Below are 24,242 nucleotides of genomic sequence, written 5' to 3' on the forward strand. Positions count from 1 at the left end.
CTGGTTTCATAGAAATAAGGTTTCATACTTAAATCTTATATAATAATCGAGTTTTCAAGAGTAGAAAATAAATTTGAATTGAACGGCAAAATGATAATGTTTCTGGTTTAAACAACTATCTTATAACTTGCTTATTTAAGTTATTTTAAGTTAATGCAAAATGAAACCTTTGAAATTCTTCTTAAATTTTTTAACACTTTATTTTAAAATTTGTGAGTTCTCGAACATTTTTTCCGAAAGTTAGGATAAAAAAACAATTTTAAATGTATAAAAACTCAAGCCAGAGTAATTATATAGAACTTTTACATTATTCAACTACAAATTATCTAGGCAAAATCGTAATGGAAAAAAGGCACCCCGCTCTTATTTATTTTTGTGGCAAATTATATAATCGATAATATTTTAGGTTAATGAGGCCACATTTTTTATGGTTTTAGACTTATCCATACTTTTTTTTTATTTTAATAACTTGAGATATGAAAGAAAAAAAAACGTAGAATGGATACGAGAAATGTTTCCTCATACATTTATTTTAAATGGCTTGGAAACTTATCCAGCAAATTTAACCAAATTTTTCTAAGGAGATAAATTCAATACAAGTCAACTATTTATTTTGCCATTTTGTTTTGCTTTTAGGAACTTATGACCAACTATGCCAAAATCTCAATAAAACACTCGTAGATTCAAATTTTTTTCTTTATTTTTTAATAATTTACATAAGTTCAAAACGTATTCATCAAGGTTCGAATTGCTAAAGTAGATTGGAAAAACGATCAAATGAAAAAAACTAATCACATAGTTATTTTTCTTAATGAGTCTCTTTACAATCTCATTAACGCTCACAATATCTATACTATTCAATTTTTTCCTGTAAATGGGGTTAGAGGCAATTTTAAGTTTCAGTTTGATTAAGTTTACTTTGGCCTCAAAATAGAAAAAAAAAAATTTTTAAAGGCATATCAAGGTGACGATCAAGATAATGAAAAAGGTTGAATGAAAAGCTAAGATTTTTTTTTCAATGTCGTAAATGTTTTGAAATTTTAAACCTGTTACATCTATTTTAATTCAAAAAAATCACAAGTTCAAGACATAACGTCAGAAAAATGGTAATCATCGTTTGAAGTCTCGATATCGCATAAAAAACTATGAGGTAATATCACATATTCTGAAATTTATTCTCAGAATATTGGAACATCAGGATACGAAGTTACGGATTCAAATATATAAAAATATTTCGATAAAAAATACTAATGGTGATCTAAAAGCGGAATTAACATTACAAATTTTTCTGAGAAACATTGTTCTTTATCAAATGAATTTTATATTGCTTTTTTTTGCCACAATGACAATTAAGAGACACATATAGATATTTATATGCGAAATATTCTAGCTCAAAAGAAAGCTGTTAAGCCTTAGATACTGTGTAACTTGTGAAAAATCCCATAATTTTTTGAATTTTTATTTTCAACATTTGTTTTTGTTATGTTTTTTCTCTATTCAGTATCAATAGAGTTTCAATGAAAAACTGTGTTGTTGTATAAATGTAAATATCCTTCGAATGTGATATTCTTTGATATCAAACTTTCTAAATCTCAATGTAGGGTTAGTTGCCCAATTTTGGAACCTTTAAGCGGTGACTTTTATAAACCCATGTTTTTCTCATACATGAACGGGCGTTTTGTGGTTTTGACAAAACTCATGCCTAGTTAATGGTCTTATCTGCAAGTTTCAATGACAATTTTTATCCTTGGTTTGCTTTACACAGATATGGATGATTTAAATTTCCAACTTCGAACCTACTGTTCCTGGTTTGGTACTGGACTTGTATTCTTTATTGGACATACATAGGTCTAAAATGCCAGTAAAAAGATAGATTTCTCGAAAAAATATCAAAAAGCTAATTTAATATTTTATATTGAATTAAAAAATAATATGAACTAATATTAGGGATTCTAACGATTAAAATGAACACCATAGTTTCTTATATATATATATCTCAAATTTTTTCTCCATTAGTACATTTCTCAGTTGCAAAATAGTTAGAAGGTTTTTTGTGTTTACTTTTAGCTTATTTTCCTAAAACTGATTTAACTTGTTAGAAATGTTCATGCACCTTAATTGATTGGAAATTATTGAAACAATTAATGCCAGGTCTAAATAACAATGGAACATCATGGCTGAAAATGTCCTATTTTTGGACCATTTACCTCTTCTTCCAACGATTTTCTATTAATTTAGGAAACATAAATAGTAAACTTCATATTCATCACAGCAATGACAGTTTTCCTTTAAAATTAGTTTCAACCTGTTAAATAATGTGATTTATTCATAATCTCTCTCGAAATGCTTCTTAATAATTGAGCTGTCTGCTTTACCTTTAAAGAAATATTACTTTTTTGATTAGCAGTATGATAGAATAAAGAAAGAATAAGAGTTCATTATTTGCATAGAAGCGTCTTGAATCTATGCAAACAAAATGGCTCTAGTTCCAACGTAGGAGCACTAACCTTACGAAAAAAAAACGGAAAATCATAATCAAAAAGAAACATTTGCATCATCAAGATAATACATGCAAGTTTCAAATTGATGCTTTATTGAACCAAAAAACTTCATAACATAAAAAACTACTCAAAAAACGAACACAAACACATACAGGATCTTAATGAAACTTGATGTTTTCTCAAAGGAGATCCCTTTTTCTTAACTCTAAGCGTGCGTCTTTCGTGGTTATGATTTCTAGCATCTTACAAATGTTAAAACCACCAACTCACAGAAAATGTACCGTCAAACGGGGCATCATGCAAAAGCAGGGTTAGATGCAACATTTGTTTATCCCATCACTCATTCAATATTTATTTCAATATACTGTAATAAAGTTATCATTGAATGAAAACAAATTGATGAAGACATAGTTTTGAACATCGTGAAAGAGTTTTTTAATATTTTTGATTCTCATAAAAAATTTAAAAAATCGAGCAATAGATGTACAAATTTTTACATTTTTCGATGCCTTAAAAAACTTTACCAAGTATAACGGATTGGCTTAATGATATCACCTACAAACTTAGTATTGCTTTCATTATCCTATACAAACACTGTTGGTGTATAAATATTTTTCGGACAATCTCCAATTTTTTTAAAATAAATATTTTTATAATTCAGTTAGCCGTCTGGGGCAAAATGCAACAAAATGCAAATCAGAACTAAATCTCATGAATCGCGTTTCCATATGCTGGGATATGATTGTTTTGCATTATGCGTTTGTCAACATTAAAATTTTATCCATCCTAAGATTTATTACATGATTTAAGATAACAGAATATTTTGTAGTATTTTTTATCCCTAAATGTATGCAGCAGATTAACAATCTTTTCTTAAAAACATTTTTGTCAGAAAAAATTTAAAATTTAATTCGAACAAAACCAAATATTACTGCAATTGGTGCTTCATGCGTCATGACATCACAAATGTATTTAAAACTATAAATTTTCAAACGATTCCATTTGATTTATCATTAATTTCAGATTTTGTTGCAACTTACCCCTTTTTCTTAGTAGGGTGAAAATATCATGTTTTTGTAAATTTAAAAATAACTGGTTAAACCAATAATTTTTCTGACTACGTCAGTTTGGTGTCCCATCAACCTTAAAACTTTTGATGTACAAGAGGTATGATTATCTGTAAGCATTAAGATTTTAAAAGCCTTTGAAGTTGAAAATTGTTGCATGTTGCCCCAGTTGACGGTACTAAATATGTATGCCGTGACCGGTTTTCGATCTCATGCCCACTAGCTAAGAAGACTTGAAGCAACAGGCTTCAGACTATGTTATGGATGTGCCAAAGGACCAATGTCCAAATGTTGATGATGTCTCATCTTTAAGGATCGTTCAAAACTTAGAACTAGGTTATTGAGGGGGTGGAGGGGGTATTTTTATGAGAGGTTGAAATGTAGAGTAACTTACCGAAGCTGGTTCCGGTGTCAGCCGCTCCTCGTCCGAGACACTGTTGGGGGTGGCCGTTGCGCGGGAGTGCGAATTGCGCTCCTGCCCGGACCGGGACGCTTCCTCCGAATCGGAACACTCCTCGACGTCGACGTCCACTTCGTCATCCGCTTCCGGCGAGAGACGATCAACCGAACGCGGGGGATCTGCAAAAAGGGGAGGAAACAAAATGGCGCTCGATTAGATTTGTTTGTATACGCTTTTAAGGGGGGCACAGGCCTCTTATCTAGTTGATAATTTGTTTATCTATATGCTAGCCGCGGGCTTCGCGCGAAGCGCGTATGAACTCTACTCACTCTGACTTATTTATGTCGAAACGACGAGCGCGTTTGGAGAAAAATAATTCCCCAAACAGAAAACCAGCGGCAGCGCAATTAATTATTCCGCTGTAGCGCCGCCATATTACCGCATGTTAAATAAATCAAATAACAAGCGGGTATAAATTTATGCCAATTTCCATTCGGCTTCCACCAACTTCCACCACTTTTTCTCCATTCAAACGAGGGTCCAAAGCTGAGCGACCTTCGCGAGTTAACCAAATTGTGGCACTGAAATACAGGAGCATAGGGAGGAAGAAGAAAAAAGGGTTGCACCAACACCAGCGAACTTAACCATCATGGAACAACCGCCTCGCGTAGAAACGCAAACAAAATCTCCATTCGGTCGGTTGGAGGAATTAATTAAATTAACATGTAAATTAGGCGTGAAACAATTAAATGAATTGAGCGTGCGAGCGAATGTGTGTGTTTGTGTATTTCTGAATGTGTGCTTAAGTGAGGCGCCCGCACCTCATTCACCGAGTCTCGAAACCATCAAAACCATTGAAAGCTCGGCTCAAATTCAGTAAACTACACACAGAAAACAACAACACAATCTGAAGGTGGTGGCGGTTGATTTTTCGGTTTTTGGAAGAAATAAAAGCAACCGAAAAAAGAGCATTGGGGCAAAATGTTCAGGAAAACCAGGCACCGAAAAAGTCGGGACACATAGCAGAAAATAAAAACCGGCAGCAAGCATCCTCGAAGGAGTCTCCTCGACAGCCAAAACTAACGCTTTGTGTAAACATCTCGTTTGAAAAAATACACATCGAAACACCCGGAGCTGCTCTCATAAGAAACCGAGGGGTTGAAGTTAGAGCAGAATCCAAGAACCAAAGAAAAAAAAATCAACCTACAAAAAGTCATTGATACCGTCGAAAAATGCCATTCGGGTGAGGTCAGTCAGTTGGACTGCAAAATTTTGCGTGTGCCGGACGATGTTCCAAACCCAAATTTGGTGCAGCTGCTGCTGGTTTTTTTTTCTTCTGTTTGTTTACTTCCCTCTATTAAGAAAACTTTTTTTCCGAAGACGTTGAAATCATCAACAAACTTAAACTGGAAGGAAGGATCGTTTCAGGGAGATGTGTCCGGAATTCTCTGGATTACGACACCCTAATTGATGGTTTTACCTTAATCGACTTTTAATTTAACTAACTTAAGTTGGGACAGGATCTGGTAAAATTTGCTTAACCTACAACTTTAAAACACCTTTTTAAAAAAATCTTAGATCTGGTGGTCAATTTTTTTTTCTTAAATTTTTTAAATAACCCAAACATTTATTATTTTAATCTCAGTTTCAAAGACTTGTTGAAGAGCAAAAAAAATAAATTACGATTCGAACTCAAACCTGTTATTAAACAAATCCTACAAAAAAGGATATTAAATATTGCATATGCTTCAAATTTGTTTGACATTTTTTAGATTTTTTTTCATCTGTGTGGTACATTGGAGCTTTTTAAACTGAAAGTCCTCTTCTAGAAATTGACAATCAGTGAAACACCTCATACTCGTTAATTGGCGCACTTGGCACAAATGCAATGGATCGTCAGTCAATTTTTTGAGGATCTCTAAAATATTTAAAACAACTAAAAGAGTGTTCATTTTCTGTTACATGAAATTTAGTTTTAAAATTCAAAACAATTACAAGAAACACATAAATTCAAAAAAAAAACCTAGACTATATTATTACTTCTAACCTGGATGAAAATACAGTCTTAAATTATCAAACGGAAAAAGATTCTTTCTCTGAGACCTATTAAGTCTTTAATGTGTTTTTTTTACAAGGCATTTGCTTGTATTTTCTTACAATTTTTTGGATTCCAAAGAAATCTAAATAACAATATTTATTGGCCATTAAAATCTTTAACTTGGTCCTTGTAGTCATTAATCAAACTTTTTGATTTGGAAATGGAGTAAAATGATAAGATTTTTAATGGAAAACTTGAATTAAAATGAAAAATAACCCAGAATTTAATGTACAGAATTGATTTCTACATCAATCTGGTTAAGATCTGATTTTTTTTCTTCAACTTAATAAGAAAAGGAAATCTTTATGAATTCAAATTCTAATTTTTCGATTCAGTATTCAAATCGGTAACAAAAATCAAAAATTCCTAAAGGAGAAGGATCAAATTTTGATTTATTCTCCGAGTGACAGTTCTGATTTTGATTCGTATTTATTATTTCTTATTCTCATTGAAAAAACGACATGAATTTACTCACCAAATTTAGTTACTTTTTTAATGTATGCTGTCTGAAGCGTCTAACTAGGAAATGCCAAAATACGATTTTTTTTTGAATTTTGAATTATGTAGTAATAATTAAACAAAAAAAATCGGTTTGAAATTGTTAATTGTTTTTTAATCAATTGAAATAATTTGAAAAAAAAAATTGAATTATGCTCAAAATTTGGAACCAGCTTATAATACGAAAAAAAATTACACACACTCAATAAATCTGAGCCCTTCAAAAATATGAATTCAATAAATAGAGTGAAAAATATGAATTCAATATTCAATTCAATGTAAAGAGTGTGTTAGTGCCTTGACAACAAAATTTACTGCATTATTCTACAGAACATTGAGAAAATTTAGGAAAATTTATCACTATTTATAGAAATTGGTTTATTAAACTTCAGAAGGTTCTGCAAATCTCGTGAAATTTTCAGATAACAGTCCATGAGTTTCAAATAGTGTCGTTCCTTCGTTGCATATTTATTAACGTAATACTTTAAACAAACGGGTTCCCAGTAAAACAAATGTTTTTTTTCTCAAATTCAATATTTTAACCATGTTAAAAAAAAACCATCATAATCTAGCGATCATCTTCCTTCTTGAACTTGACTATTTTTTCAATTAAGGTCGGGTTAATTTTTGAAAATTTAGCTCTTTTTGTTAGATTTGTTAGATTACCGGGATTTTCCAACCGTTTCTTGGAATACAGGAAATCCCAATTGTTTTTAAATTCACGTGAATTCCCTAAATAAACACTCTAAATAACCGAGAAATTGAAGAACGGTTGCCATGGATCAAGTGAATTGGAGGAACATTGTTCATCAGATTATGTTGTGAGACGTAACGTCATTATTTTTTTATTTTAATGACGTTACGTCTCACAACATAATCTGATGAATAATTGTTGTTGACGAAATAATTCTTAAATGATAGATAAACTGATAGCAAAATTTCATTTTTAAAATTCTCATTTTCCGTCAGCCATAATTTTCTTGTATAACAATATTCAAAATCATTTGTTTTCTGAAAAACTATCAAGTTTAGAAAAAAAAAATTCTTTCAACCGTCATGTCAATTTTGAATATTATAAAAATGGTTGCTGTCAGGAGGAAAGTTTCTCGTTCACATTAGTAAAAGATCTGTGATGGCATCAAGCAATTTTTTTTCCTTTAAAAAAACACGTCTTTTGCTAAGATTTTATTTTACTTTAATTCATTAAAAAAAAGTGAAAATTTTGATGCTCACAGTGGGTTTGTGTATGTCTTTCATCCAATTTTTTTTAAATCCAAGTATTCTGCGCAGTTGTCAAATATTTTTACGCAGATTTTGTATTCATGTAGTTTTGTTAAAAACCGAAATATATTCTGTTTTAGGAACTTTTATCAGAATTCATATCAATAGGGTTATTCTATGAGTCAGTCATAAAGAAAGTTTATAACGGTCACCATGTGCTTATTCAGAAGACGTTAAAAAAGTAGATTTTTGGTTTTTTATCTATGTGTGATCGAAAATATTGTCGTCTTTTTTGAATAAAATTTTTTAACAGAAGCATCTCAGATTTCGGTTTTTGGGGTGGCTTCGAGAGCTTATCGTGTGCCTTTCATTTTTTTTTCTCTACTCAGAGAGTCTCTGCTGAATGCTTTGAATTTTCTAGAAACGCTGATTAAAGATAGATTAAACTGACTTTTATGTATAATGTGAATGATAATTTAATGTTGAGGAATTTTCAGATAAGAATGTTTTTTTTAAGAAGTGCACGAATTGCGGTGATAACATTTCGGTTTTATCGTAGATTCATCAGATAATATGGAACACGTAATTTTTTGTAAATAGTGTGGCTTCGCTTTTTTTTTTGTTTTTTAAGTAATTTAACAGCAAGCTGTCATTCTTCCCAATTTAACCCCAATCGGGCTTCGACGCCGTCCTTTATCGTAAATACATCTGCGAGAAGAAAATCATGGCCTATTATGCGGCGCTGAAATTTGAAATGCATAGAGCTATCAAATGAAGTTTTGTTTTTTAGATTCAATTGCTGATCAAAATATCTAGCTGTATTGTTTTTTTATCTTAATTGTGCTTCCAGTTCCTCCTTTTTCTCATTCAATATTACTCAAAACATAGAATCAAGCATAGCATAGCATTGCATAGCAGAGCATAGCATAGCATAGCATAAGTGTTTTCTCTCATGACAGTGAGAAGAAAGAAGTGCCAACATGGTTAATTAAAATGTGCATCAATGAAGCGGAATCCTTTTCAAAGTACAAACAAAGATCAATTGAATTAATTCGTGAGAAGTAAGCTTTTCGGCAAAAAATAGTGGAGAGATTCATTAGGTTGAGCAGAAGACTCCACATTTTGGATAGGATTGACAATTTACTGAAAAAAAAGGAAAACTGATTAAATTTAAGGTAAATAGACTGTTCCAGAAATAATAAGCATACCTAATGTTAACGGTCATTTTGAATAAATTATTTTTTTTCGAATACTACTGGCTGCGTCCTTTTGTTTACATTTTTCTGTACGTGATGACATCAAAAAAATATTTAGTTTGTGTTACTGCGGAGAAGAGAAAAAGTATCGTGCATAAGTGGTGAGTGGGATCTCATTGATAAAATTGGCCAAAATAGAGGTTGTGAACGTCGGAGCGGTAAGAAAAACTGTTTACTGGAACTGGAACATTGTACGTTTGACGATGAACCGAGGAGTGGTCGAAAATCCGGTTCTGTAAGTCCTGCTATCGACAAAAAGGTCAGGGATGCCTACAAACAGGAACCATCGGTTTTCGTTCGGGATGTGGCAAGAAAAGACGGGGCTTCGACGTCTAACGTGATGCGTGCTAAAGAGCAACTTGGGCTCAAGACGTACCGGAAGCAGAAAACAAACCTAAAAGGGACCCAAATCAAGCCGCTTCTGTCAAACCAACAGCAAGATTATTCAATTTTTAGCAAAAGTTCCGGGTGCATTATCATGGACGATGAAACTTATGCGAAATTAGACTATAAAACCCATTCTGGGCCGAAATACTTCACAGTACGCAAGGACGAAACGGAGAAATTCATTTTCACCAAAAAATTTGGCAAAAAGGTGGTGGTGTGGCAGGCAATTTACGAATGCGGCAAAATATCTAGGCCATACTTCACATCGGAAACAATGAACACCCAGAACTTTATGAAGGAATGCCTCCAGAAGCCTTTATTGCCGATGATCAAGCAGCATGATGGACCCGTCATATTTTGGCTCGTTTTGGCATCATGTCATTACGCCAAAGACGCACTAGGATGGTACAAAAGCCAAATGTGCCAAAAACATAAATACGCCAAAGTGCCCCGAGTGGTGAAAATGATGGGAACTGTGCAGAAGCTTAGGAGTCATGTTCGAGGAAATGTGCGAAGTCTAGCTTGTGTTTAAAGATTTTCATCACATCACATTCATTGCAATCCAATGAACAATAACGTCAATACCTCTAAAACAGTGAACATGTTATATGAACGACCCTTTTGGCCGACCCCTGACCCTGAATTTGCTACCTGAAATCGAAAGCTCATCCGTCCAAACACTCATGTGTTAATTTTCATCTCAATCCGATGTAAAATAACGTCAATATCGCTAAAACAATATTTGTGTTGTATGGACGACCCCCTTCAAGAGGGGTCTTCCGAAAATCTAAAAATATTTTTCATCATTCCTGATCCTTATGAGCACCATGCCAAATTTCAGATCTCTAAGTCCTAAGGAGGCTGAGCCTATTGAAGACAAACACACAAACAAACGGAAATTGCTGTTTATGTAAATAGATAGATTATTAGAAACGTTCAATCAGTTGCCAGGGCAAATATATATCTACACGAGTGCGGAATACCTGTCGTAGATTCATAATACTGGAAATCTTATGAATTTTTTACGGTAGCGAAACTGTTTGATCGATCTACAAATGAGGCACACTCATTCCAGGACACACCTGATATGTGCGAAGGTTGTCGAAAAAAAAAATCTGTGTTTTTGCTAGAAATTTTTCTGACTTTCTGTGATTTTACCCAAAAATTCTATGTTAGTTTTTTGTGATACTAATCCATTAATCTCATTAAAAAGTCATAAGAGATTTGGTGTTCCTTACATTTTGCTTCAGAAAAATCATTAAACATTAAAAATCTTTCCATATTTTTTTCAATTCAAGGTAAAAAATCTAAAATTTTTAAAGACATAAAAATTATAATTTTAATAAAACGTACAAAATTTTAAAAACATTATGAAATTTGGGATTGTGTAGAAAATTCTTTGTTCTGTGACATAGATTGTTAGTAGAAAATTTGCTAAAAATTTTGTAAAATTACAGTTTTTTCTGTGATAATGGCAACCTTGGTATGTGCTGATTTCATTGAAGATTGGTTGAACTAATAACCTTAAGAATACACTAACGCGCATACATGGTGAATTTTCCACATATATAAATATATGCAGAAACATATTAGATTTCAGTTTTCAAAAAAAACATGTGAGCTGATACAATCTGTAAAATTTTCTTCATTCCTTAGATTTTCTTAGTTTTAATGAAGAAATTCAAACAAATTCATAAAGGTTACCATGTAGATGTCCAGGAATAGTTTTTTAACAACTGCTTTTTTTTCTTATCATATTTTTGATAATCAACAGCTTAGTTTTCTAATGACTTTTTTCTAATGAGGACTTTGCTCATGCGTACTTGTGAGAATTTAGAATGTAATGTTATCATTTCTGATCATATTTATGGTACTTTGAAGACTAAAAAGTTACATAAGTATATTTTTCATGTTCATTTTGTCATGAATAGATCAGCATAAATGGTAAACTAGGGTCTGAAAGAAGTTTATGCGAGAAAAGTCTAATTTCTGTTCAAGGTGTAAATTTTTTTTTTCGCAAATTGAACAACTTCACAGCTGATTGAAAGCTGTTACTTTTCGGTATCTTCATCGGTCCAAATGGACCTAAAGGTGCTTATTTGTTAACACAAGCTACATGTTGCGCTACCGAATGGTAATAAATCTGCTTCTTTGCCACCGTTTCGATGTAGTTAAGCCGCCTAACAATGCTGTAATAACCATCCTTGGCGTTCCTCTTAGGAAAACCCGAAGCGAAAAATCCGTCTAAAGATAGAGAGTAGTTTTCTTTCCTTTGCTACTTGAATTTTCAATTGCTCGGCTCGGATCGCAATGATTTTTCAACACTTTAATTATAGCTCGCCGAAAAAGGGCAAAAACAACAACAACCAATGCAGTGGTGTATCAATCCGCATAGAAGCAACTCATTTGGCGAGGGAATCATTAAAAGCAAACATCTACCGCCGATAGTCCAATAAAATCGTAAATCAATCGACACCGAAACGCACTTCTCTCTGGTGGGCGGCAAACCAAAACAAATTTTCAACAACTTGTTAGAGCACTAATCGAAACGCACACCTTTCGGATGAAGAAAATGGTGCCGCTTCGAAGTCAAACCACCCTGTTTGATGGGTTTGAGTTTGATAAATTTCTATACCTCGGTGCAAACATGATTCATAATTTTCCAAACGGATCAAAGCCGAAAAACATTCCTGCGTATTAAGCTTCGGGTCGAAAATTGTGCTTCAATTTTGCAAATGCATAAACATTCACCGACAAAAGGGGTAAAAACGGAATACGGCTGCTCAAGATTACCCTCCCCCGTTTTGAATGTATACTACGTATGGAGGGAAACTTCGAGGTGGAAATATTTTCAACGCCCGACTGCCCAAAGGAAGCCGCCCGACTCGAATTTCACTTAACCGGAGTTTCGGGCTAGCATGTTAAATTAGCGATTTTTGCTTGTTGTGAGTGTTAATGTTTTTTTTTGTTGGTTGTTGCTGCTATTGGAGCAATATTTGTTCTGGGATATTCAATTTACGCACGCACCCCTCCACGACGCGGTAGCACTTTGCTCTACTAGAAGCCCCTCTAAATAGTCGATGGTGGTGGCGGCGGCGGCGGTTTTTCTTTGAAGTTGGAGCTTCGGGCAATGGCGGCTGTCGAAGGTTTCAATTGCTGAACAGCACGTTTGAAGAATGTTTCACACCTGAACGGGTTGGGAGGGTGATCGATTGATTAAACTTGAATGTGACGAAAGTGAATCTTCCGTCAGGTTTATTGATTATTTTAGGAGGTTTGATATTTTTTGAGTGCTTAAATTTGGTTGGTTTTGCATTTAAGTGGAAATATGATAGATTGAACTGCAATTGTATGGTTGATTTTGAGCATTCAACTTTGAATATTGTTAACACAACTGTACTTTTATGGTTGACTTCATAGATTCAACAATAGATAAAGTAGATTCAACTATAGATATAGATATAGTAGATTCAACTATAGACTATAGTAGATTCAACTATAGATTATAGTAGATTCAACTATAGATTATAGCTGATTCAACTATAGATTATAGTAGATTCAACTATATTTCTATTTTTTTAAATTCTAGCTGTTCTAAAGTAGTCAACCACAAAGGCAGACTGTCTGAAAAAAATATTGTATAAAGTCGGATTTTCTACCCATGTAGAAATGCAAAAATGTTGTCATCAACGCTTAATTCACTTTTGATGATGAAAAATTTCAAAAGTTTTTCTCAAAACATCTGTTCAAATCCTTGAAGGCCCTTAAATTTACTGCTCTTGCCGAGTACTCCGAGCAGACTCTAGCCAGCAACTCCTCAATTATTTTGCCATTAACCATATCCCTACACTGTTGAAGTGATGCTCCTTCCCAGTTTGGATGGATGAAGCAGGAGCGTAATCATCATCATCATCATCATCGGGCGAAAGTGCAGACAATTCATCAGCAGCAGCTCGGTACGAGACGGCAATTTTCTCCCTAAAGGAAACCCGAAAGGACGATTTGGCAGCCCATCTGGCGGTGGCCCCCGGAAGATGATGACTTTCTCCGGAGTTCCTCTTATTCTAGTTGAAGCAAATTTGCCTCACTATGGCAGAGTGCTATAATTACCTCGATGAGAGACATTAGAAGTGCAGGCTACTGCTGTTGCTACTTCCGTATTTTTATTCTCCTACATTCAAAGTCAAATTGCGCCTCGTGGCATTCAAATTAGGACACTTCCTAGGGCTGATCTCTCCCCGAAAGGAAAGTTAAAGATACAGAACATTAGTAAGGCTGGACGTTAAATGTTGAAAAAGCTCACTAAACGGCTATATTGCTTTCACTCAAGCTCGTTCGAAAATATCAAAATCTTAGGACCAATCGCACCAATCAGATTATCAGCCAAATAATTTTCTGTTTTTCGGCTAAAAAATTTCAACACTCAGAACTTCAGTTAAGAAGAATTTGACTATATGGTTCAATCGTACCTCTTTTGAAAAATCAATAGTAAAGTTAAAAAACAAAATTCTGAAAATTCAATAGAAAAAATTAAACTGAATTTCGAAACTTGAATCACAATTGAATTGAAAGTTAATCGAAAAACATTTTCATTTTTCTTCGAAAGGACTTCAATTATCAATGGCTTAATCCACAGCTTCGGGGAACATTTCACAGGGCCCGAAACGCAGAAAAAATGTGGCAAAAACTTTATCGAAGAAATGTACGAATGTTGATCCACCTCTCATGATGGGCGATTAGCACGCACATACACTTTGCGAAATTGGCATTTTGTGCGAGCCGGCTGTTTACGTTCAGTTTTTGCTTTCTTTCGATTTTTTTTTGCTCACCATTCTCAATGTTCGGTTTAGTTTTGTGAAATTTGACTCCATCAGAAGAAGGATCCTACTCACGGACTACTCAACGTTTCTCAACGTTGAAGTAGTTGAGTGTGAATTGTTCACACCACTCTTGAGGCTGTAGTTTGATGAGGAGTTTTTTTTTTCGAATGTTTCGGAGGTAAAAAATTATGAAAAATTGTCCTTGGGGTTCGTCGCTTAAAAACGCACAAGTCTCTTCGAACAAAATCTAAAATTACACTCATAATGTCATAATGAGTAATTCTTCGGAGAAAAAATCGAATAATCCCTAACAAAAAAACAGTTGTGACAGAATCTGAGTTGATTAGAGCCCAGATAAGATAGCACCCGCCAACAATCTCACGAAGATAGATGACTAAACCGTTAACGCACTGCTAAGTTTGCTAGTTCTTTTTCCAGTTTCGTTCATTTTATTTTTTTTTTCGGGGGAGTTAACTCGACTCTATTAAACCAACTAGTGCTCCGCCATCATCGGCTGTGATTGGTCTTAATTAGTTATCATTTTCATCTTCACGCTTCGAGGCGTCTAACTGACTAGCTGGCTCGAGTCTTGTGGAAACTTGTCCGAGAGTTGTTGAATTCGCCTCAAAGCGGGAGGCGTTCCAAAAAAAGAAAGAAACCAACCAGAATGGATCGTAGGAAAGGAAAAAAAACCTTCGAGAAACCTCAGTCTGAAAGCCTTCGCTACAGTCCCATCATTGTTTGCTGATTAGTAGGAACGGTGACTTTTCCCTGCAGCTGAATTCCCTCACCAATTCCTCCAGGTCAAAGTTTGTCGGACGAGGAAAAGGCGTAAATCTTGTGGAAATTTCCTGAACCGCAACTCCTCCAAATGTGTGATACCTTGGATTCCTCCAAGCTTTCCGCTAGTTGATTCAAACACGAGCAAGCCTAAATCTAACAGTTTTCAGCTGTCTTCGAGCAGTCTTCTAAGAGAGGAAGGCAGAAAAAAAACCTGTTGATTAACATTAATGAACCAAACGGGTCATTACGATTGGGTAGTTGACCAAACTCTAGCAGAAGGCAGAGCAATGACAACTACCCTCGGGTCCCTCTGCAATGATGGTCCTCTGAGACTCAACCATCCCGGCCAATCGTCGACCGCAGCACAACATCGCGCCACACGCAGTATAAATTAATTTAATATAGATTATCACCATCATTAGAGCAGTAGCAACAGTAGCATAAACGCGATACCGCCAATGCTTTCGCGCGTGAAGTTGTGTGTGTCACAACAGTCATCAAACGGGTTCTCGGGTAGTCCCGTGTGGGCTTTTGGTGACACACACACTCACGGCACCAGTTCACAATTCAATTACCGCACACATACACCCGGTCACAGCCCGGTGCGGCGTGTCACGGTCGCCATGTACCGCGGGCGTCCACCAACTAACTTGTACCACGCAACGAATCCCAACTCAACTTGTGGTGATTGGATCGAGAAAGGGTTGCGGGTCGGTCGGAGGTTGGACCAATTCCAATTATGACTATGCAAATCTGCTGTTATCAAAACCAATCAAGGGCCGAACCCGGCTGAAAGGTGTTGAAAATTATGAGTTTTTTTTTCCTTGCGAAATGATAGAGGTGGGGTCTCTCTACTTTCATGTCACGATTTGGAGATATTTTATTTATCACGATATTGGCAACAAAAATGTTAAAAGGCAAACTTCATCTTCCTGGAAAATAGTTTGCTAAAAAACTAAAATATGACTTTATTGATTTTTTAACTGCTCCTAGCTTTGAGCAATCAAACTTTGAGCCATCATCAAGATAAAATAAACGTTGTTTTTATTAAAAATAAAATTTCATCAGAGGGGATTTAAATTCATTCTACTGTCATATCCAACAACGTAGCAAAAAATCCACAAGGAATTATGCAAGTGATAAATTATCAAAAAAAAATCTTTTGTACTCATGACTCAAGTGTAGAAAAGGGTGGATCAAAATTGCAGAATTTCTGGGATTCTAGGGGCTCAACCTTCAAAAAACAGCTTACGGTGTAAGAAAAAAAAAGTTTTATATCGCGACGACATAGAAAAATGATGCTTAGCGGTCGCACTGGTTCGATTTTTGAAAAAACGACCATTTTCCCGACAATCTAAGATTCCTACTTTTTATATCATTCATCTTTTTATCGATTCTTGAAACACCAAAAAGAACCATGGCAAGTTTTCTGAAGCTTTTATTTTAAATTTATTTAGTGGTTATACCCTAAGGTTGCCAGAATTTTTTCAACACGGAGTCGAACATATAGATAAAGGCTATTTTACATAGAAACCTGCCAAAATCCGGGCAATTAATTTAAAATTTGTGTCCGAAAATCTGGTGAATATCCGGACAAATTTTGTCGAAGCCCTGGCAATACTCTATTAAAATCGAAAAAAAAACTTGAAAACTAATTTCTATCATCAAAACTCATCAAAAGATTTTTAATCGAATTTTAGGCTTAAAATATTTTTTTTTTAAATATTTTTATTAAACTTGTAGGAAAAAAATTTCGTTTTGGACACATAAATTTCAAAAAATTCTTACACGATTCGTTATTTAGGTTTAATTTGGCCAAAAAGTGAATAAATCCGGGCATAACACAGGCTTTTTTCAATGAAATCTGGGCAACCGAACTAGATCGGACTTTTCCCAAATTTTGTATTAAACATCCGGGAAAACCCGGATAAAAACGATCAATATGGCAAACCTTTTTATATCCATTACACGATCACCAAACTGTTACCTTAATATGGGTAAAACGATCTCCAGTTTATAAAAAGTCTCAAATTATGACGTGGCTCTTAAATTTTTAAAAAGATAAAAAAGTTTGTTATGAGTAGTCTATTTGGATCTTGGATTGCTTGAAACTTATCCACATCATAATTCAAAGCAATTCCTAGCAAAAGTTTGAAAATTGTGACTTTTTCCTACAGAAAATTTTAATAATTATAGAACAACAAGTTAAAGTTATATACTTTCTTCTGCAAAGTTGCATTTCATGTTATTTCGCATCTTTTGAATTCGTTGATGATTGAAACCTTAATCTGAAAGTTCATATTTTGTATGGATTGTATAAACTTTTCAGACTATAAATCAATGTATTGCGTAATTTAAATTTAAGGCATAAAAATTTTAAGTCCAAACAAATTTTAAGTTGAAAATTTACATTATAAAGAAAAATTGAAAAAATATTAAAGTCATAAGTTTGATACTTTTTCAATATCAGAGGATTTTCTAGTGTCGAAAATGGCCTTTCTTCCAAAATCGAATCAGTGAGTCCTCTGAACACCGTTTTTTCTGAGCTCCCACCATATGAAAGCCTATTTTTTACATTCTAAGCCATCATTTAAAGGTTGAGCCTCCAGAATCCTAGACAAAGTGCAATTTTGGGCCACCCCAGAATTCAATTATTAAGTGCATTACATTTTTTGCTATGAATATTGTTAAAATGTGACATTAAAAAATACATTCTTGGATCTATCGGATAATCAATTCATAAGTTATTGATTTTCAATTTTATTTGCTGGAAACTGAAAACTTTTTCCGATATCAAGTTAAAAAATAAATATCCAAACGCTTTAATTTTTTTAAACAGTTGATTCTTTAGTTTTGTTTTGAAATTAATTCTATCGGCGTTCAATACTAAAAAAATATTCTTGAAAGGATTATTGATTTCATAAACAACTCAAAACGTTCATTTAACGATAATATTTGAAAAATCGTGAAATTTGATAAAATATTCAATTTTTACCAAAACCTTTTGAAACATACAATAGATGTCCCTGAATAAAGATGTAATAACAGTCGAAAAGTATTGGTAAAAGAAATGTTTCACTCGAATTTGTAAGAAATTTCAAATTACAAAAATGAAATACACATATAGGATCTCAGTGAAACTTCAGTTTTTTTGAAGAGGTCCTTTAATTCCTTAGCATTTAGCATACATCTTTGGAGGATATAATGACAAGCATCTTACAAATATTTAAACCACCAATCCACTGAAAGAAAACTATGTAAAGGTTGGCAGATTTCCCGGTTTAATCCGGGTTTGATCGGATATTTAATACAAAATTTGGGAATGGTCTGGGCCGGTGCGGTTGCCCGGATTTCACTGAAAAATGCCCGATTCATTCTTTTTATTTAGAAATCAATAAAAAAAAAGTGTTGTTAATTTTTTTTTACTAATGCCTTCAAAACAACATTTTTCCAGCAAGCCTGAAATACGATTTAAAATCTGTCAATAAGTTTTGATGAAGATATTTAAAAAAAAAATTCTTGATTTTTGTTCAGGAATTTTAGGGTTTTGAACAAATTTTTCGAAATATTATCCGGATTTTTTGCGACAATTTTAAAATCAAATGCCCGAATTTCACCAGGTTTTGAGATAAAATTGCTTGGATTTTTCCGGCCCAGACACTTAGTAAAAAAAAATTTGGCAACCTTATTATATACTCTGTATTTTGAAAAAAATTGCCGGGATATTGCTCGGATTTTGGTCGTCAATTTTGAAATCTAATGCACAGATTTTGCCAGGTTTCTATATAAAATTTCTGGCAACCTTTTACTATGTATGCCATGAACGGGATTCGATTTCATTAACATTGACGTAGATGAATTGAACTCTAACAACTACGCTACCTCGGCTTGAACTCTTGGTTTTGTATACTAAATATTGTTTTATGCTATGAAACTTAGTATATTTGAAAGATTTTTTTGGAGGAATCAAGCTTCTAGTGCAAATAGAAGAAAAAAATGCTTATGCAGGATTTTTTCAACCACGAGTTTCTAATTTATAGTAATCACTTAAGACAAAAAAAACTCAACAACAGAATTTGAAAACAACTTAGGGAATATAAATCTTAAGAGTAGAACAGTGCGTCAAAAGTCTAATCCCAAGTCAAAATATGACTTAATATGTTCAACGCAAGACAGAGAATAATAAGAATTTTGAACAAGATGTACACACAAAGCACACTTTTGGTGTTTCCTGAATGTTGAAATAATTTAAAGTTATTGTAGAGATTTTTAACTGTTCGCTTTTGCTGAACAACTTTTTCCTCCGTTTTTTGTCTGACACTGAAACAAAAAATCCAATGAATTCAACATAATTTATGAAGGATTTAAGAGTCTTGTTCAAAGTTGCCGATATCACAGAATGTTCTATAATTGCACAAAATTTTGAGCATATTTTCATTGCAGAACCCGTGTCTCAGAACACAGATTTTTTTCTCAAAATTCAAAGATTTTTGAAGTAGTGTGAACATTTTCAAACTTATTACTATGGATTTCTGACTCAAATTCTTGAAAATGTAAAAAAATTAACACTGTTTATTGATTGCTATCATACTAAATGTAAAAAAATAATTACATTTGCCATTTTTTCCGGGTGAAAATCGTACTAAAACTTTACAGAATCTTTTCACAAAATTTTGGAGTTAAATCACAGAATAATAGATTTTTTTCAAACACACGAATTTTTTTTCGGAAACCTTCATCGTGGATCCGTTTCTGCATTTGTCAATGAATTCTACTTTTAAAAATACTGGAAAAATTAAAAAAAAAGTTAAAATTCATCCGCAGAATCAGTCAGTGCCTTTAAACATTGAAAATACTAGTACACTAAACGAAAATAAACTAAACATTAATGTTGTAGTGGAAACTTCTTAAAAGATTTGCTATTCTTAAGTTTTGTCTGATTGTTTTCAGGAAAATCAAATTCGTATTAGTTTAGAGGCGAACCAGCCTGTAGCTGAAAACCTCTCAAATGAAGCAAAAAAAAAATAAAATAAAATCTTATTACCTGATTAATCGTTTTTGAAGTCCTTATGGAAAAAGTGAAATCCAAAATTGATAATAAAATTGAACAATGACTCAGGAAAACTAGTTACAATTTATTTTTAATAATAAATATTAATTAACAGTTTTCCATAACAAAACCGTATCTAGTGTTAGATTTTTTTGTTTAAATCTTGTTTTTTTTTCAAGTTTCTTCTGTTTAAACTTTTTAATACACATTTATAGATCCTTTGCTTTTTTATTCAGAAAATTTAACAAATTTCCTTCTTTAAAACTAAGCTTAACAAGATTTTTGTCGATAGTCCTTAGAGTAAAGACAACGGCTTAGAAGGGCGTAGGGAAATCTGTAATATTGAAATTGAAGTTCAACTTAAAACAAAATTCCAAACTAAAGCCAAACATTATATCATAAATGAATAAATTGGAATAAGAAAGATTGTAGGATGCACAAAAAAATCCTCAATGCATTAAATTGGGAAATTTGGGGAATGTATAACTTAAAAGAAGTAAATCAATTTCTCGAATTTTAAAATATGAGTTTTGATTATTTTCCTTAAACTAATTTCAAAACATGCTTCCTGAATTAAATGTATACTAGAATCTTCTTTGATTAGTCAACAATTTCATTAATTTGAAGAACTTTTCTTTTAATGACTCAAAAATTGGCTGTAAAAACTCTCATGCGCTTAATTTGAAAAAAAAAAACAACCGATTGTTTAGAATTTTCCATTAACTATGGTCCATTTGGTGGAAATTGTACCTGTAAATGAAAATGTTACAGTTTTCAGTCGACATAAATGATCAATTAATGAAAGTTTGACATTTCTTATTAAATAAATTTTGTTCTGGAGTATATTTCAATAAGAAAACATTAAAAATTATAGGCAGCTCCTGAAGTTTTGGGTGCCCATTGAAGTAATTTGGCTTTGAAGCATATTTAATTACATGAACAGTGAAAATTTTAAAAATTTATTGAAACCTAAAGTTGCAGACCAATCAAGAAAAACTGTATCGAATACTTTCCCAAAAATTAAACATTAGCAAGTAATATAAGATAAGTTTGCTTCGAAGCGCCGCTTGCCAGTTGTCATCTCTTGTTTTAATTTAAATTTAAATTAAAGATTCAAAACGTTGATTGATAAAATACACACAAACAAATATTCTCATATTCTGCTATTTTTACTAGTTTTAAGCTTGGTGTCTTGATCTATTTAGAACATGTTGTCCAGAGAAATAATATTTCAAACGACAACAATTTTCGTTGTTTATATACAACGCAACGCAACATTCAAATTCGAGTAAGTAAATTGCTAAACGCCTCGATTTTTTTAAATTGCATTAAATTAAATTTTTTTTTTTCAAAAGATCAAAGAAAATTTTGATAGTTTCCAATAACTCAAAAAATGTGTTTAATGCTTATGCCAAATAAAATTGATGGATCACGTGTGATCAACAAATCATAACTTTAACATAAACAAAGCTCTAGTAAAAATCCATTCTTCGTAATTCCTCCACACTTTGAGTTACTCAAAAAATCTATAATGTTTTCTCTTATCATTTATAGGAAATTATTCGGTTGTCTTAGCCTAAACAAACATCTATAAGTTTGTATGCAACTTTTCTTCAAATAAAACCGTTTGAAAATAGCATTTAAATATCCTCCAGGTATTGGTGAAAATGCCAAAATATAGTTCATGAAGAAGGACCATTTCAATTTAAAAATTCTATAATGGTTCCGAAACCTTCAAAAGATAGTTGAAAAGTGTAGAAATAGATAAAATTTTGTGAAACTGAACAATTTTAATGAATAAATCTAGAATGCTAGAGGAACTCAATTAAAACGTTAGGATTCTAATTTTTTGAAATTCAAGTCTTCATGGAAGAATTATAATAGAAATCAATGTTATCAAAGTAAAGTATTATCATCAATTTTCCTAGTTACTCCAGCAGTTGCAGCTGATTTGTCCAAGTGATAAATGACGTCGAATTTGTAGATGAATTAAAGCACTTTGCAGACCAAATACGAGATCTCTTGGATTTACGCATGCGGCTAGTGTCCTATTCTAAGAAACATAACTCAAATGTTATGAATTTAGTTATTCACTCAAATGAAACACTAAAATTTTATTAACTTAAAGATAACAAATTTGTAGGATTTGGTCCCGTTGATTCTGAGATATAGTATGCCGAATTTTGGTGATTCTTGGCTGAGATTTCTTTTTTTTTTTCGATGATAGTCGTTTTAACATCTTTATATAATTCGCGACTTATATCAACGATGCAGTTGGCGGACAGACATTGAAAAACTTATCCGGCACAACTGTGATCGATGTTTATTCTTGGGCTCACGGACATCGACTTGAAAGCAACTGACTTGCCAACTGAGCTATATCATAAGATTTCTTGCGGTCCTTTATGCGTTAACATCATCACAGATGAGTGCTGAAGTACAGTTGAGCCATAATTTTCAAACGGATGTTCGAAATTTCTTATACATAAAATTAAATGCTCTTTTTTACACCAATTCAGTATCAGTCATTAAAGTTATACTTGGAATCCCCTCATCGAGCAACGCATCTCGATTCTAAATCCCTTGACCCCTAAGCATCACACTTCTTATCTACCCAAACCAACTTACGGCTAATTAGTAGGGAATCTCAAAACAAACTTGCCACTTACGAATACTGCTTCCAGAGGGCTCCGACTTGCGGAGCCCTCCCGCAGTGCCATGATTGCAGCGATCGAGAAGTCGGTGGCGCCTTTGGCCGCCGTTAGGGCTGCTGCAGCCGCCGCTTGCAGGGCCGCTGCCGAAGCGGCCACATTCCGGCTGTTGGCCGTCATCATCGGTCCACTGCCGTGGTTGTTGTTGGCTCCAGCAACGGCACTTCCGCCGTTATGCGCTGCCGCCGCTGCCGCTGCGAGGTGATGGTGATGGTGGTTCAGGTTCAGATGGTTGAGATGGTGATGACTGTTGGTGTTATTGTTCTGCGTATCAAGAAGCATCCTTTCGTGCTGGGCCAACTGTTTCCGGTAGGCCGCCGCTGCTTCCGAAAGTTGCTGGCTACTTATATTTGGGGTGGTAGCGCTGTGACCGGTTGAAGTACTGCCCGAGCTGCCACTTAACTCACTAGAGGAATCACGTTTTCGTTTTATTCTCTCAATTTTGACCAATTTTCACCGAACACCGATCTTCCGAAAAATATTATCACAATCTTCCGCCGTCTCGCGCACACACTGTGGGGTATTGTGCCCCCGAAAACACTTTGTTCCAAGTTTTACCGAAAATCCGACACCATGTCACTGCTGAAGGCACGCGAAAAACACCGACGGGTTACTGCAAATTTGTGCAAAACGTTCACGCCTTCCGCTCTTACTTCAAAACGAACCTCCGTACGCTAGTTTTTTCCCGCAACAACTGTGTTCACCTAAACACCCCGTGAGGACAACAGTAATCAACACGGACAGGAGAACAGCAGCGCCGTTACACCATCAAGAGAACAAAAAATGAATCAGATTCTAGTATCACTTTCTTCCTTTCTTCCTACTACACACTTCGATTTCTTACACGAAACAACGACACGACCTCTTCTGGTGTACGAGCCTTCAGGCGAACAGTACGAAACTAAACTCGAGCTATCGCTTCAACTGCCTTGCAACTGGTTCCACGAGACTGACAAGCAGCTTGCCATCGTTAGCCCTCCTCTTGCCGTACACACACCGACATCGAACACCAACACCACAAAAACCTCCTACAGCAAACCACACCAACGAAACAACCGAGCAAAAGAGAATCGATCCGGTTCTACACGCCACGCCACGCCACACAGCCCATGCGAATGCAGTGAGAATGAAGCAATCCGGAGCAAAACAAGTACACCGCACTGAAAACCTGTTCTCAGCGAGCATCACCGAAGCTCCGCCCCTCAACAACAACCAGTTGCGCTTTGTTGCTTTGTTCTCCCGTCCATCAGCCAACTGTGCTCTGAGCTGCTGCCGGCTTTCCACCAGTTCGCTCGACGAACATCCGCACAAAGAAGAAAGCAAAAACCCGCACACACACAATCACTCATCTCTAGCACTTTTCTTTTCGTATCTCATCTGACCTAAGAGTGACCGCTCTCATTGCTACCATTTTGTTTCGTGTCCTTTTTGAAGTACTCTTCGCGCAGTC

General features: G+C 34.3%; 1 protein-coding gene across 2 annotated transcripts in view; it reads right to left on the bottom strand.

Annotated features, from left to right (window-relative positions):
* Nucleotides 1-23,872, bottom strand: part of LOC129747536 (T-box transcription factor TBX20) — a 103,328-nt gene extending 79,456 nt beyond the window's left edge. For both annotated transcript variants that reach the window (XM_055741806.1, XM_055741805.1), the window contains exons 1-2: nucleotides 22,744-23,872; nucleotides 3,963-4,147 (exon numbers count right to left, since the gene is read on the bottom strand). In XM_055741806.1, coding sequence (XP_055597781.1) covers nucleotides 3,963-4,147; nucleotides 22,744-23,074 — 516 coding nt within the window. In that variant the 5' untranslated portion in view covers nucleotides 23,075-23,872. The remainder of the gene's footprint in view (nucleotides 1-3,962; nucleotides 4,148-22,743) is intronic.
* Between the last annotated feature and the right edge of the window lie 370 nt (nucleotides 23,873-24,242).

Source organism: Uranotaenia lowii, chromosome 2 (genome assembly GCF_029784155.1).
Source record: "Uranotaenia lowii strain MFRU-FL chromosome 2, ASM2978415v1, whole genome shotgun sequence".
In the NCBI taxonomy this organism is placed as follows: Eukaryota; Metazoa; Arthropoda; class Insecta; order Diptera; family Culicidae; genus Uranotaenia; species Uranotaenia lowii.